A 15,879-nucleotide genomic window follows, 5' to 3' on the forward strand; every position below is an offset into this window, starting at 1 on the left:
GCGGGGGTAGGTAGGCAGGGATCTGGATCTGGTTAGGGGAGGAGAAAACCATGGTCCCAGACGCCCTGTTCAGTCCCAGTCTTCCCGGGCTCGTGGAGGAAGAGGGACAGTACAAGAGAGGAGGGACTGGGCAGGGGTTCCATTTCCTGCGCATCCCGTCCTGGGTTTGACCCGCTGCCGCCCTCTCTAGTCTCCCATCTCGCCCACCCCAGACTCCCGCCATGAGCCCTCCTTCCCGCTCTGGCATCTATGTGAGCCGCGGGGTAGCCCTCCTGTTGGCCGGGCTGACAGTAGCGCTCTTACTGGCGCTGGTGGCTCTGGCTGCCCTGTATGGCAACTGCACGCTCGTCCAGCCTTCGGAACAGCATATCCCTGGGGTGAAGGACACCGCATCAACCCCTCCTGGCGGCCAGGAGCAGGCGCGACCAACCCGGACACCAGAGTCTGCTCGTGAGCCTTCAGTGGCCACCACCTCGCAAGACTGGCGACCCCTGTCAGGGCCCTGGAATCATTCGCGCCTGCCGCCCTGGCTTGTCCCGCTTCACTATGATCTGGAGCTGTGGCCAAGGCTATGGCCGGATAACCTGTCCTACACGGAGAGTGTGACCTTCACGGGTCATGTGAACATCACTGTACGCTGCACGGTGGCCACCTCGAGATTGCTGCTGCACAGCTTCTTTCTGACTTACAAGCGAGTGGAAGTGTGGGGTCCCCTGGCCCTGGGTACTAGGAATGCCACTGTAGGCCGTGTGCCAGTGGACAATGTGTGGTTCGCGCTGGACACGCAATACATGGTGCTGGATCTGGGCCAGGTCTTGCAGCCGGGTAGCAGATATGAGCTGCACCTCGGCTTCTCTGGCCAAGTGCTTCAGTGCGTCTCAGAAGGGCTGTTCCTGGACCTCTACACCGACCAGGGCAAGCTCAGGTAAGGGCTGCAGCCCAGTCCCGCATGCATCCCAACCTAGCAGTTTTCATTTGTGATGCTTCTGCCCCAAGAAAGACATTTCCTCCTCTCCCATAGCCAAAGGCAAAGACTTCCTTTTTTTCCCCTCCACTGAAAGTCTGCTAAGAATAAAGTTAATGAGACCCAGGCTCCCTCCTTGTTACTTTCCAATCCTACTTCTGCTGCTGTCTTGTCCACGTGGAGGTTGTTTCACCTCCGAAGTCTATTGTTTTTGTTGTTGTTTTAAGAAAGTCTTTCTCTATCCAGAAAATCTAACTGTCCAAACAGCTTCCTAAGGATTAACACTTTGTCTTCCCTTCCTAAGAATGAATACTTTGACCAACAACTGTTAAGACCTAAGAACGCCCTAGAAACACGGCTGTTCGGACCCATGTCCCACCAAAGGGGTCAGCACCTGCCGATGCTTCTGGCCTTAGAGCTGGAGAAGCTGGGAGCCTTCTTTGGTCTAAGATTGTCTGCTCACAGTGCTGGGCGCTGAGCAGCTCCATTTAGCCAGGGTAGCTATGGCTCTACAAACACAGCCACAGCAGCATTATCTGTTTCCATACCCTGTTCTGTTTGTTTGTTTAGCTAAGGTTTTGCAAAAGCTTCAGAACCTCAATTCATTTATCTGTTCCTCTTCTTTCGCTGGCAATCTGTGGCATCTGGCGCATGCGTATAGCTGAGCTCTGGAGCCTGGCACTTCTGGAACTCCTCTGGTGGGATTTGTGAGCCCACATAACTGTACACATGGTCTTCTTACACTCGCTTGTGAAAATGTCTCTGACGGGGGGTGGGGGTGGGGAGGGGGCATTTCCAGTGATTCTCAAGAAGTTTCTCACACACTGCTCTGAGGCCACACTCCTGAAACCCCGACAGTGCTCTGAAAATCGGGTGATAACTTTCCCCATTCACCTATTGGAGGATCATTTGCGGGCCGCATAACTTCCTGCACGTTGGGCTTTATTAGAGACTATGTTTCTAGATGCTCCTAGATGCCGGGCGCGGGAACCACACTGAGGTCCACACTAATCTGCTCCTTACACGTTTTTCAAAGTTCCCAAGGTCTTAAACAGGTTTAATGAGTTGCCGTAGTAGGTATGCAGTCTTTGAAAGGATGGTGTGTTGGTTTTCTGTTTTTCGGTGCTTTAATTCTTGAAAAACAACTTGAAATTATCTCTTAAGGATCATGTGTGAAGCAAGATCTACTTCACTGAGAATGGCCTGACACACCTGTGCCTTAGTCCCGCAGAGGGAAGAGCTGGAACTCAGGGCACACCTGGCAGAGGTGTCTACTGTCCTCAAATCTTGGCTTGTTTGCTGAGCCCTCCCTTCCTTCTCTCAGTCCTGGTGGGGCTATGCCCAGACAAGCTAACCTGGAGCAGGAGTCCCTGCTGTCCTGGGAGGGCTATGCCCAGACAAGCTAACTTGGAGCAGGAATCCCTGTCCGTTTCCCTATTATACCAGCTAAGAGGCACCAGATTTTCAGAACATCAAAGCCCAGAGTCTAGAATTGGGGTGTCTGAAGAGATACCACCAGCAAGTCGTTCTTCCTTTGCTTCTAGACAAAAAGATGCTTGAAGCCAGAGTCTCAAAGAACCTGGGCACAATGATGGCCGGTGGTACAGTGAACAGTGGAGCTGACCAGGCCCTAGGTCAGCTGTTGAAATGAGCAGCTGAAAATGAACTATGCTGGCTGAACCTGTCGCTGCACCACCCAGAGTCTGTTCCTCTGTTCCTGGAACAGACACAGTGAACAGTCAGCTTCAGAGCACTGTGACAATGGATGAGACAGGTGAGACCTATCAGTGAGTGGCACACAACATGAGCTGTGGTCTCTGTGGGAGGTAGGTCAGCATAATCCTTCTAGGGGTAGGCTTGTTATCCCAACACAGAGACTGCCAAGTTCTGGTACCTATGACTCCAGGAAGGCTGCCAGGAAGGAAACCACAAGGGGCTGGAGAGCAGGGAGTTTTCAACGAGCAGGTGTGGAGGTTCAGATTCACCAGATGATATAGATGTTTATATAAGTTATCAAGGTGAGGACATTCTGGTCTCTTCCAACTTTTTGATAATTTTTCATATGAATGATTGTTGAATTTTTTGAAATGCTTTTTTCTGCTTAAATTTTTTGTGATTATGTGATTTTTCTTCTTGATTAGCGTCTTGATATATATTTTATTCATTGATTTTGAATGTTGATCCAGTCTTAATTTCTTACCCTTTGCATGTAGAGGTTACTGAACGGTGAGGTTGATGGGTGCCTTTACTGTAGGGAGGACGGCTTGGATGAGAGAGAGAAGGAAAATAGAGAGAGCAAGTGTCTTGGCTTTCCAACCTCCTATGTTTGACAAGGCCATGACCCTCAGACAAATCTTCCTGTGAAAGTAATTTCTGTTCAAAGTTATTTTATTTTAGCCAGGCAGTGGTGGCACACGCCTTTAATCCCAGCACTTGGGAGGCAGAGGCAGGTGGATCTTTGTGAGTTCAATGCCAGCCTGGTCTACAAGAGCTAGTTCCAGGACAGGCTCCAAAGCTATAGAGAAACCCTGTCTCGAAAAACCATAAAAAAGGTCATTTTATTTTATGTGCATGCATGTTTTACCTGCATTATATGTCTGTGTACCACGTGTTTGCCTGGTGCTTATGGAAGCCAGAGAGGGCATGTCATCTGCTAGGACTGGATTTAAAGAGCTGACCAATGGGTGCCTGGAATCAAACCCAGGCCCTCTGGAAAAGCAGCCTGTGCTTTTAACCTCTGAACATCACCCTAGTCCCCTGACAATGTTCCTAGGGAAAGAACGAGGTAGCCTGGGACGAAAGTCAATGTAGGACATGAAATCAAACGAAAAGTTCTGGAGACCGAGTCTCACCACCCCAGAACTGTCCCTATCACAAGCAAGGCAGAAGTGTCTGGATCCGTCATGTTGACTGTAGACTGACCTTAAGGTCAGATGCATCCTACTATGTAGGAAAACAGGCAAAGCAGTTCCAAGGGAGCCTTTCTAGCCTGGTACTTCAGCAAGTGTGGCTTCTAATTCACAGAACAGATGTGAGGTGGGTCATGGGCCCTAAGCAATCCAAGTGGTTCCTGTGGTCCTTTGAAGGTCTGAGGGGACCTGGGATTTCTCGTGTGGCCAGAGGGTATTGACTGGATAGTTACGCCATGCCGAGCATGAAAACAACCACTGTGACGGATGCTATAGAAGTGACTGCCCAAGACGGCTTCATAAGGGAGGCCCAGGTGACGGGCTGAACACATGGGAGCCCAGAAGAGGCTCTTAGCATCACTGGGAACCACCGAGTCTTGATTATTGTGAAGGAGTGGCACACAAGCCACACCCTGCCAGAGCACGCTGTCACGCCAATCTGTCCAGGATGAGGACTCTTCTCGAGAATTCTCCTCTCCCTTTTCCTTTACACCATGGCATCTGAGAGCAGAAAGATGCAGCTTAGATTTCTTATCCTAAAGAACAGGTAAGTCTTTGGAAAGAAGTTTGGGTTTGGAGTTGACTTTTCCCAGGAAGAAGAGCGATTTACACAGTAGCAACGAAAATCCTCTAATTGATGAGCTTGCAGGTTTCTTTTTTTCCTGTGTCACAAGTGAGGATATAGATTCCAGAGTCAAAGGAAATTGGTTTCAGACAGTTTGTTCTATACCCCTGAGTTCTGGAAAGTGCACTTCGGTGACAGCCTGCCAGGATCTTACCATCCAGCACAAACGACTGAGTTACAGCATTCTGGTCCATCACAGCTTCCATGCAACTATCACACCCCCCAGAAAACACTCGTGTGCCTACCAGCTGCGCTTTGCTTATGTGCTGCTGACCTTTGAACCCATCGTGGATGATGTGTGGACGACGTGTACTATGTTCCTGCATGGAAGGACATTGGTTCATTTAGTGATGGTCCCTTCATCAGAGAAGTCTGTTTTGTTGTTGTTGTTGTTGTTTTGTATGTACTACGTGAGTCTACCAAACACCCTAAACTACAGAACAGGTACAACTTGACTCTGGCCATTTTAAAGAAGAAACCCTTTATCCTGCAGATCCCACCAGTCAGACAATACTGGGAATCTGTTTCTGCCCCTTGAAGATGACCTTGAAGATGACATTGCCTCCCCCCATCCCTTTTTTATTTCACTAAGATCAGCAGGGACCCCCGAAGTAGCTGCTGTAGGGTGACAGTGTGACAATATTTGCTGTGATGGTCTTTTTAGCTACATCTGCACTTGATGGTTTGCAAAACTTGTATAAGGCAAGGATGGATGCTAGAAGGTCGTGTCTAACTGTGAAATAAATATATCTTTTAATTTTGTCTTGAGGACAGGCTCTTGCTGTTCAATCCAGATTGGCCTCCAAATTACTACCCTCCCACCTCATGCTTCCAAGTGCTGGAATTATAGGCATGTGCTGGGGAAAATAATATTTAAAACAATACCATCTGCGTGTGGTCAGTTCTTTCTGTTGTAGCATAAACAACAGAAATGCCAGTTCTGTCTTTAATCTCAACACTCAGGAGGCAAAGGCAGGTGGGTCTCTGTAAGTTAGAGGAAACCTGGTCTACAAAGCAAGTTGTAGGACAACAGAGAAACCCTGTCTCAAAAAATAAAAACAAAAACAAAAACAATCAAGCAAATAAACAAAAATGCCAGCCCCTTCTTGAAGTGCCCATGGCAGTTTCTGAAAGGCTGTCCAGAGTAGGACACATTCCACACCAGCCTTCTCCAGTTTCCCAGGCCCAGCTTTCTAATGCCTGGCATTTCTACCATGAATCTTTTATGGTCCTTTTTCATTTAACCTACATATCGCAATATTTAAAATAAGTTTCCTTTTTATACACACTTATAAGATATTATTATTTTCAGTATGTGGCTATTACAAAGAAATCTTCCAGAAATATCCACATACAAATCTTTATGCAAATTCACCTCTTTTGAGTAATTATTATTTCAAAGGTAGGGCGAGTGGCTGGATTACATGGTAGGGTAGGTGGACGTTTGGAGAATCTAAGAAGTTATTTTCCAAGGCGTTTGACCACTTGCAATTGTCATCACTAGTATCAGAGAATTCTAATTGCTCCATAGCTTTGCCAACACTTGGTATTGGCAGGCCTTTCTCTCTTAGCCATTCAAATAGGTGTGCTGTTTTTTTGTTGTATTGATCTCACTCAGATAGACACTGAGTGGAGTTACTTGGTTGTCCCTTTGGACTTCTTGAGCCTTGGTTTTAAACTGGCTGAGACCAATTCTACAACTTTCTTTTACACTAGGGTCGCTTTAGCTCACTACCCAGACTTTGTCTTCCTAACTGTTCCACTTATTTAAGTGTTTTTTCATTAGCTTTCAGAACTAGGTGTGGTGTTGCATCTTCTTAATCCCAGCACTTGGGAGGCAGAGGCCAGGCAGATCTCTGTGAATCTAAGGCCAGTCAGGGCTGCATAATGAGACCTTGTCTCAAAAAAATCAATTATCTTTAGGAATATTCATTCATAGACATGCTTTACTATATTTATTTTCAATATGGAGGCGGAAGGACTGATTCTGGTGTCACTTAGCTTGTTCCAAGTTACGAGGGAATGAGAGTCATATCTGTGAGTTAAGATGTCAGACGTTTGAAAGTTCCTCTGTACTTTAAAGTACTTTTCATACTCCATGCATGTGCTTGTGTCTATGAAGCTCAGAAAATAACTTTTGGGGAGTTGGCTTTCCCCTTCCACCTGGGGATCACACTAGTGTCATCTGGCTTGGCAGTAAGTGTCTTTCTTATCCTAGCTACTTTACTGCCCCCACTTCTTAATTTTAGTTAGAACAAACATATAACCATCCTCTTGAATTCTTAGGAATATCCTTGCATTCTGATCATGGTATTCTCCAGATCAAAGATAAGCAGTAGCTGGGAGAAAGTTAGAGAAAGGAAATGAGAAGGCTCCAGGAAAGGAATTACGAGGAGTTATAAAAAATCCAGATCTTTATTGAGATCAAATAAAGGAGACAGTAATATGATCAACATTGGACAGAGGGAACGAGGTCTGAAAGACTTCCTTGAAGTTGCTTTTACGCAACTTCTGACAACGGTGCTGAGAGAATGACACACTCTCGAAACAGAAAACCGAGCAATACTGGGAAAGAATTTGCATTTCTCAAAACAAGGTCAGTGAACTGTGGTACCAGGCACACGATGCTGATGTACAGGGAGGAAGGGGGTAATTTCATACCTGGGATAGGTGTTTTGTGTGGCCAATGGTTTCTCTGGGAGGTGATTTTGTACATAGCCATCCTGTAGCTTTTGAAAACAAATGTGATCAGCATATCATGGAAACATGCTTCCATGAATATAAACAGCTTTGATTTCTCCACTGTTCTTTACAGTTTAATGTGTGTTCTGATAAGACTAGGCACAAATGCTCATATTAAGGCTGGATGAGGCAACCCAGCAGGAGGAAAAGGGTCCCAAGAGCAGGCAGAGTCAGAGAAACACCCGCTGTTTGAGTCCCACAAGAACAGCAAGCTACACAACCATAACATACATGCAAAGGACCTAGCTCAGACCCATACAGGCTCCATGAGTGTCACTTCAGTCTCTGTGAGCCCCTATGAGCCTAGGTTAGTTGATTCTATGGACCATGTTATTATGGTATCCTCGGGCTCCAAGTGGTGGATGATTGACAATCACTAAGTTACAAATACGGTCAATAAGAGACAAAAGCAAGACAACCTAACTACAACAGTAGTCGTATTTGCTGTTGATGCTCCCTTTCCACCCCTGCATCTTTCCTCCCAGCTCCAGAACCTGATTTGGGGCAGACACCTGCAGTAGGGCAGGCACAGTTATCCATCTCTTGACTTTATGCTTCCATTCCTCCTTGCCCATCTTAACAGCTGCTGGTACAGCATCCAGGGGTCTGGTGAGACAGGCACCGTAAGAAGAGGTTAGGTAACATGTATGTACTTTTTAGTGGAACTAGTCCTCTTGTCATTTGCTCGCTCAAGCGCAGAATATACCTTATTTTCCTAGCACCCGTATCTCTTTTGACACGTGCTAGCTTTCTTGCCATTTGTCTTTCTCCTATACATCCCGTGACTTAGCCAGAGATTATCTTATGGCTCTGCTTAGGTCGTCAGTTACATCGCTGGGTCCTCAGTCCAACAGTAAGGTAATGTGTCTCTACGCTGCTTCATCCTCTTGCTGGTGGCTCTACTGGACAGGATCCAAGAAAGTACCTACTATGGTTCACAGAGTCTTGGGCTGCAACGTTCCATGGAGCACGTCCATCCCCCCCTTGCCTATTACTGCCTCATATCTGGAGGCAGCAGCATTCACCTGGCTCTGCCTCTGAAGCAGCCAGCTGTTCAATCACCTCTTAGGTCCTCAGTGGGTAGGAGCGGAGCCCAGGCTTTGGGTCAGTTTCAGTTACTTTCAGGGTGAATGAGCACCAGCTTTCTTCTTTCAGCTTTAAGGAATATTCAGACTGCTTTCTGAGAATCTCTCTCCTCTCCTAGCCCAACGGTAGAGCATGGTGCCTCCTTCCAACTCCCCGACAGCATGTGAGTGTTGGTAGCAACCACCCACTGCCTGCTGAGACGTCTCTTCTCTGATTCCTCTTCACTCCCTGGCTCTCCTGTGTCCTCTTAAATCTGAGCTGTCCAAAGAGGAACCTTCTGAATCTCAAGTCTATTTGCTTCGTGGAACTTCCTAACCTAATTTGGCATCGTTCATTGGAATTTTGCCACTATTATATTTTGTTGCCTGGTGGAAACTATAGTTTTCAGATCCTCTTACCCAAGTAATAAACAAACATGATTCATGGGACAGTCCTTGAACCACAGTCCAGTGGTTGAACATCTGGCTGCACTAAATGTTTGGATTTCTGGGTGTGTGTTGCATGAAAGTATTTAAGGAGTGGGATATCACAACTCTTGAAGAATTTTACTTAATCTCTGGCCAGCTCTGTTGTTTAGCATTTGTTAGCAGACGATGTAGACATATGGAGCTCATAAAGTAACTTGGAATGAAATGATTTACCAAGTGCATGTAACAGATATCTCATTAGTGGAAAGAGACCTACTCCCCAAGTGCAGATCGCTTCTAGCAATCCAGCAATGGTGAGGCCATGCTTCTAGAGCAAGAGGAAGGGGAAGACATTCCACAGTACTGAACCACTAGGAGGCAAATTCCCCTACAGCAGTTCCTTCACCAGCTGCCCACTCCAAACAGAGACTTAGCAGACACCATACTAGTGTATTTCAATGAGACCTGAAGGGAAGACAGAATGGCAGAGCGTCCTGTGTTCGGAAGGCTAGATAGCTTCTGTCTCCGCTGGCAGAGTGAGAAGGCAAAGACACTCAGTGTGAGATTCCCAGATGTGGCATCCAAGATCAGGTGGCTGCTGCTAGCCTCTGGCCCTTGCAGTTAAGATGAAGAGCCAAAAGGGCTGTGAGTCGTAGGGACTTTTTTTCAAACTGTTTCAAACAGGGAAACAGTTACAGAAAACCCAGGCCAAGCCCTTTTCTTTCACTGGTCAGGAAACTTGAATCATAGACTTGGAAACATTTACTGTGTTTGGTTTGCTAAAGTGGTGATGTTCTTCATGCCTGAGATTCATAAATTCTGTGAAGTCACGGCAGGGGAGAGGCTGTCAAACTTCTCTTCCCGTGGTTTGTGTTCAGTGTTTGGCTTCCTGAGTATCTGAAGATGTACTCTATAATGAGAGGCCTTTTCACGTTATAGTATGTTCTTTGGCCCAAATGTCACCATATGTTCAGAGTGTTCTACAGTTTCAGGGAGTACGGACTTCCAAAAGATCATGGATGAACCCTTGAGGGCTTCATCCTTCTACCAGCTCCAGGTGACTTAAGCAGGGCCACCTCATAGACTTTGTCTACATTTTCTTAGGTATGTTTAGTCCTCTTCCCCACCCCCTCTCTTAGAGTCACGGTTTTAGAGATCTCAGTGGCCGTTCAGACGATCTCACTACATCCACACAGTCTATGTGCCTTTCTTAAAGCTACATGACTTTAAATTTTTTTTTTATTCTTCTGATTTTAGCGGAGAACTTTGGTGACCAAAAAACAACATTCAATGTTGTTTCATTGTATCTCCTTTCAAACAAAGCAACCCAAGTCATAAAACAGGCCATTTTGACTGTAACACACACTGCACAAGTATTTCAAGTCTTTTGTATGCCTTAATAAAGCTGCCAATATTTTCTAACAACCCCAAAGCTGAGTTGAACCTTATTCAACAGTTGTAAAGACATCTTTCATTGTAAATGACCCAATCAAAAAAGAAGAAAAAATAGACAGAACCCCTAGCTTCTGGTAGTTTGGAACTGGGGAGAGAAAGATGATTTTGATTCAGTTTGTGGTCAGGTATAATTCTGGCAACTTTGGATAAGTTTATCATTAATGTCGACCTATGAGGTAATGGCCCTTGGGTCTTTTCTAAACTTCAGCAGTACTGAGTATGTCTTGTCAGGTTGGAAGATGTTGGGCTCACAGGTGATTTGGTGTTCAGTTGGTCACGAATGATACATGAAATAACATGGGCGCTCAAGTAGCAACACAAAGGAGAGCGTCCTATTTTCCACACAGAGAGCTGAAGCTCAGGATCCGCGAAGTGACTTTCCCAGAATGGCTCAGCTGGTAGCAGGATGACCAGGCCTTGTAGCCGAATTGGCTACCGTGAAACCACAGGCTTCCTTCCAGCCTGTACAAGCAAGGCTATAATAAAATGAGGGAAATGAACAGGCCAAACAGGGTGGCTGCAAATTATAGCTTTGTCACCAAAGCGTTTGGACACCCCAGCGGGCTGTCTGTGAGACGGTTCGTTCTTATTTTTCACAAAAGTTTCTGTAAGTCATAACAACTTGAGTGCCCTACTAGAGCTGTGAAAATTTTTTAATGTAAGCAAAGAGGCTCTTCTGCAGCAGAGGAGAGGTTTGCAGAGGTGAAAAAATGGACGGGACAGGCCCTCTCAAGATGTTTGTGTTAGTTTGGCTTTATTTATCTATGAACTGTCGACAAAAGACGGATGATAAGCCCAGGACCTCAGATGCAAGGGAAGTTCATATTTAACATTGTCCTCTACAGCTGGGTTCCCAGGGTGCTGAGTCTTGGCAAATGCAATAACAAGACTGAGGAGAAAGCTTATTGCTGAGAGCCATGCCCTTCAGACACTCTGGCTAGATGTGAACCTGACATCATGTTTTTTTTTTTTTTTTTTTCCCGTAAGCTTTCTGCTGTAAATCACCAGGGCATCATGGCAGTGTGTTATTCTTTGTAATTTTCCATGGAAGTAGGAGAAGCCACAGTTGGGATGTGGCAGATCTCCCTGCAACTGTAGGACATAGTGTTCAGTTGGTGTGTACCCATACGGTTGACCCCCAGAGGGGTCCAAAATAGAACTGTACGTTTTCAATTAGAAAGAAGAGGGAACATTTGAGAAAAAGGGAAAGACAGAAAGAAAAAGCATAGACATTCTTTAGACTGACACTCCCTTTGGTGACAGATGAAAGCAACAGCCAAGTCTCAGAGAGACCATCCTAGCTTTCCAAAGACCGACATTCCGCGAATGTGTTTGTTCCTGCTTTGCCTGTGAAAGCTTTATGATGTAACGAGACAAAAAGCACTTTGTGGTTTAAAGTTTAAGAGATCATTATTATTTTAGGTCTTACAAGAGCCCCAAGATGCTGTAGAAATTGGAGAGAGAGAGAGAGAGAGAGAGAGAGAGAGAGAGAATGCATGTTTTAGAGATGGCAGTGAGAAAGACACAATACAAGCTCTTTAATACACCAGGTTTAGCTATACCCCACCCAGCTTCTCTCTCTTTCTCTCTCTCTCTCTCTCTCTCTCTCTCTCTCTCTCTCTCTCTCTCTCTCTCTCTCTCTCTCCATTGATTTAAGAAAAAATTTCCCCAAATGTATTTCAGAGGCCTGATTGCAACTCAAATGGAACCAACATTTGCAAGGACTGTTTTCCCCTGTTTTGATGAGCCAGCTCTGAAGGCAACTTTTAATGTTACAATTATTCATCATCCTGGCTATAAGGCTCTTTCCAACATGCCACAGCTAGGTAAGTAATGCTTCCTGCCATTGTGTAAATGTGAAAACATTAGCTTTTATGTCTGCTTCTCTGGGCAGTGTGTTAGTGGCCTTATTCTGTTGTAACCGTGGAGAGCAGTCACATGAGCCAAGTGTGGACCCTCACACTTAGAGAAGATAAATCCCTATTCTTTCTCAGTGGGGATCTGGGAGCATAATACTGCCTCTACATGCTGACAGTCTATCTGCCTGTTAGTCCACAACTATGGGCCCTTACTGGAAACAGGCTGGTGCAGTTGGTCTCAGCAGATGCACAGATGTGTTTTATTCGCCCTGGGTGATTTTCTTGCCTTGACCGCACTGGTGTCTAACTTCTAAAGATCCCGAGACATGATATAAAATTCTAGACCTTCAGTTCCTTGGTAACTCTAGTGCTCAATTCATGCTGGACTTGCAGCCTTTATGTGACTTTAATAAAAGAAAACCGAGGACAGGTTAGCCTCTTCATGGTAACCTGAGTCGTCATAAACAGCCCTGTCTCCCTGTTACCATGCATTACCTCATGACACATCAGACAGTCAGCCCTCCCCAGCAGTTGAGGTTGCGATTTCAGCATTAGGCTCCAGACTGCTGCTGAAGATCCCTCTGAAACCCGACAAAGGGGGAATTGCAGTATTGAGTCAGTTTTGGGCTCAGGTAGCTCTACATTAAATGCTGTGAGATGTGTGTGCTAAACGAGGAAACAGAAATAGGTGGAGAGAAAGCGTACCACCTGGGCAGAAAGCATACAGTGCTCATGGGCTTGACATTCAGTTACGTTCCCGTCACTCAGGATGCTGATTCCGACCTAAGATCTCATCACCGGGCCCCTCATATGTACTGTTTATTTATTTAAAACTTATTACAGGTTTGTGGGATCAAGTGTGATGATTTGATTCATACATGCAGTAGATAATGAGCATAGTGGAGTGGTCCTAATAATAGAAAAATATTTTAAACCTGTTCTGGAGACTGGGGAAATGGCTTGCTCAGTAAATGCTTGCCATACAAGTGAGGGAATCTGAATTTGATCTCCAGTGCCCATGTGAAAAGCCGGGCATCTCAGTGCTGGGGAGGCAGAGGCAGGGGGTTCCCTGGGGTCTTGATGGCCAGTCAGTCCAGCTGAAGTGGGGAGCCCCAAATTTAGAGTTCCTGTCTTAAAAGACAAGATGGAGAGCAGTTGGCCAAGATGTTCTGTGCTGATCTGTGTAAACATGTGTGCACACATGCACACACTCAATATGTGCACACATAAATACTTTTGAACAGCATACTAATTTTGCATATTCTTGAGTGTGATATTTCAGGGTAACTGACACTTTTTATCTCCTTATGGCTAACTTGTGTTTGGATCCTGGATGACAGCTGTTCACAGTAACCTGATGTAGTGTTGATGGTTTAGATAGAGAAACCAGGCCTCCTAGACTACAGGGAGTTCCTAGGAAGGAGTGGTTGGTTGGCAACTGTCTTGACAAATTGTTTCTAGGTTGCGTTGCATGTTATCTAGGTTTACGGCGCTTTGGACTAAAATATTCTTGCAGGTCAGTCTGCAAGAATCGACGTGAATGGGAGCAGATGGACAGTCACGACCTTCCACACCACACCCCGCATGCCAACTTACCTAGTCACTCTTGCTATATGTGACTTCGACCACGTCAGCAGAACTGAGAGAGGCAAGGAGGTGAGTAGCAAAGGGCCTGCACACAGGGAGCGATGTGCTGTTTGTATGTTGTTCAGCTCCTGCACCATATAGCTTACTACCGTGTTCCTCTTCCCCCTGCCAAGTCCCATGGAAATGTGGCTTCGTGGAATGGGATGCACCAAGCTGGATATGGTAGCATACCCTTGTAATCCCTGCACCCGAGAGCTTGAGAGTCATGAATTTCAGGCCAGCTGGGGCTACATACTGAGATCCTGTTTCTTCCCTTTTCACTAAATTAAAAAATAAAGGGGGGGGGGAGGGTAGGGGCAAGCTATACTTTTCCATGATAGCTCCATGTAACTGTTTCTTTGGAAAGACTGTATATTAAGCCCAGTTCTCAAGGCACGTTCTAAGCACCCACTTCCTGATTCTGCTTTCCTGGAGGGCAGGAGAGAACAGACAATGGTTGAGCTAGCCCTGGGAGATATGCTGCTTAGTGGATGAGATTCAAAGTGTTTAGCAGTCAGGATGGCCCTGGCACTGAGCAATAAAAGCAAGATGCTAACAAGTCGCTGGCGTGGCATGTGTAGGCTAACTGTCATTCCCACTAAGGAGCTAGGCCCTGTATAAGACTTCCTCAGAGTCGTGTAAAGTGGGGGAGCAGCCTTTGTCCTGAAATTCTTCATTTTCATCTTGTTATATTCTCATGATAGCATAAGATTTTTAGAAAGTATCTTGGTTTCCGTGACAATGCTTTCCACACTTGCTTACTCCCTGTTATGGAATATGGCGGTAACTAAGGCCAATGCCTTACGCCCAGTTCTTTCGGATTTTCTTGGCTTTGTTGGGTGAGAAAGGTCAAGCTGTGCAGCTTGCTGAGCATCCCTCGGGCTGGACTGAGATCTTCCAGGCTCATCCCATTGACGTATGGAGACAAGCAGGCTGGTGGTGAGTCAAGCTCCAGCCCTCCTCGCCTAATGAATCACTCACACAGCGCTAGATGCAAGCAGCAGCTTATCATCTTCCTGAGCTGCTGGCTGCTGGCCCTGCTCTTCTTGCTGAATAATTACTAGGAGGTCCTTGACACTCACAGATGTAACACTGGCCTAGTCAGAAATCATAGCATAGATCAGTGAATCTGCTTAGGCATGATTTAGAAGCATGGTTTGAGCCTGGCAGGAAGCAGCAGGCCTCTCATTTCCCATAGCTAATGAGAGATCCAAGGTGGTCCCTCACGCCCACACCAAATAGCTTATGGTCAGTCTTCGCAATCAGCAATTCCTACAAAAGGATAAAATCAGTTTCTTCCTCAAAGATCGCCCTACTATAAAGCATACACGCTGCCGTAGAAACAAAAAGGAACAAGAGAGAGAAAATGAGGCTTGCGTTATCAGCGGAAGGCTGTGCTTAGCCATGGCTGAGCACCACAAAGTGAGGAAATCTACTGGGTCTTCTATGAGATAACAAAATGCAAGCCGGGACTAGTGTTCAGCTTCTCCCAGAATTACCGGCTCAGTAAGAGAGTCCATATTGGCATGTGTTTCTTGCTTCCTCCTAAGGGCTACACATCCTCCACCTCCAATATGAAATACCCTTCATTTGTCTTACTTTGGGCATGCAGAATGGTCATTCGTGGGAGGAGATTCATATACTGAAAATTAATGAGCAAGTATTCACTGCCGATGCTATTATTTTGCAAAAGACTACAGCTAAAACCCAGATTGTATCCACTAGCTCCAGCCTGTAGAATGTTTCTTCCAAGTCTAGTGGGGCTTCCCAACTTTGGTCTCAGAAGCCATAAATTTAGTGGAAAAGCAGAGCCAAGACTTGAGGCCATCTTTTTCAACTAAATGAGGCCTCTGCAGCACCCAGGAGGAAGAAATCAGGGAGGGAATCCAGGCTAGAGTCTCAAAAACAGGTGGTTGCATTTTGTGAACAAGAAACATTCCCAAACTCTAACATAATAATAAAAAAAACCACATAATTCAAGACAAACGTTCCAAAGAAATAAGAGCATGGTGAGATAAATCTTTTCCTGGAAAGCGTGCGACTGTGTGATGCTGTTGTTCATGCTGAGCCTTTCTGGATATGGTTCTGCAGAGCGCATTTCTTTAAGTTAACAGAACTCACAGAAGGACACACTTTGTAGTTCCCATGCCTCTAACTTTTGTCCCCAGGACTTTCATTTTCATGTGTCGTCTTTGGCATCGGCATT

The 15,879-nt window shown here is 45.8% G+C and overlaps 1 protein-coding gene across 1 annotated transcript in view; it reads left to right on the forward strand.

The window, feature by feature from the left end:
• The first annotated feature begins 221 nt into the window (after positions 1-221).
• Positions 222-15,879, forward strand: part of Lvrn (laeverin) — a 51,537-nt gene continuing 35,879 nt past the window's right edge. The window contains exons 1-3 of the mRNA XM_038332127.1: positions 222-925; positions 11,872-12,014; positions 13,564-13,703. Of these exons, the coding sequence (XP_038188055.1) occupies positions 222-925; positions 11,872-12,014; positions 13,564-13,703 (987 nt within the window). The remainder of the gene's footprint in view (positions 926-11,871; positions 12,015-13,563; positions 13,704-15,879) is intronic.

The sequence above is a fragment of the Arvicola amphibius genome, chromosome 5, assembly GCF_903992535.2.
Source record: "Arvicola amphibius chromosome 5, mArvAmp1.2, whole genome shotgun sequence".
Lineage (NCBI taxonomy): Eukaryota > Metazoa > Chordata > Mammalia > Rodentia > Cricetidae > Arvicola > Arvicola amphibius.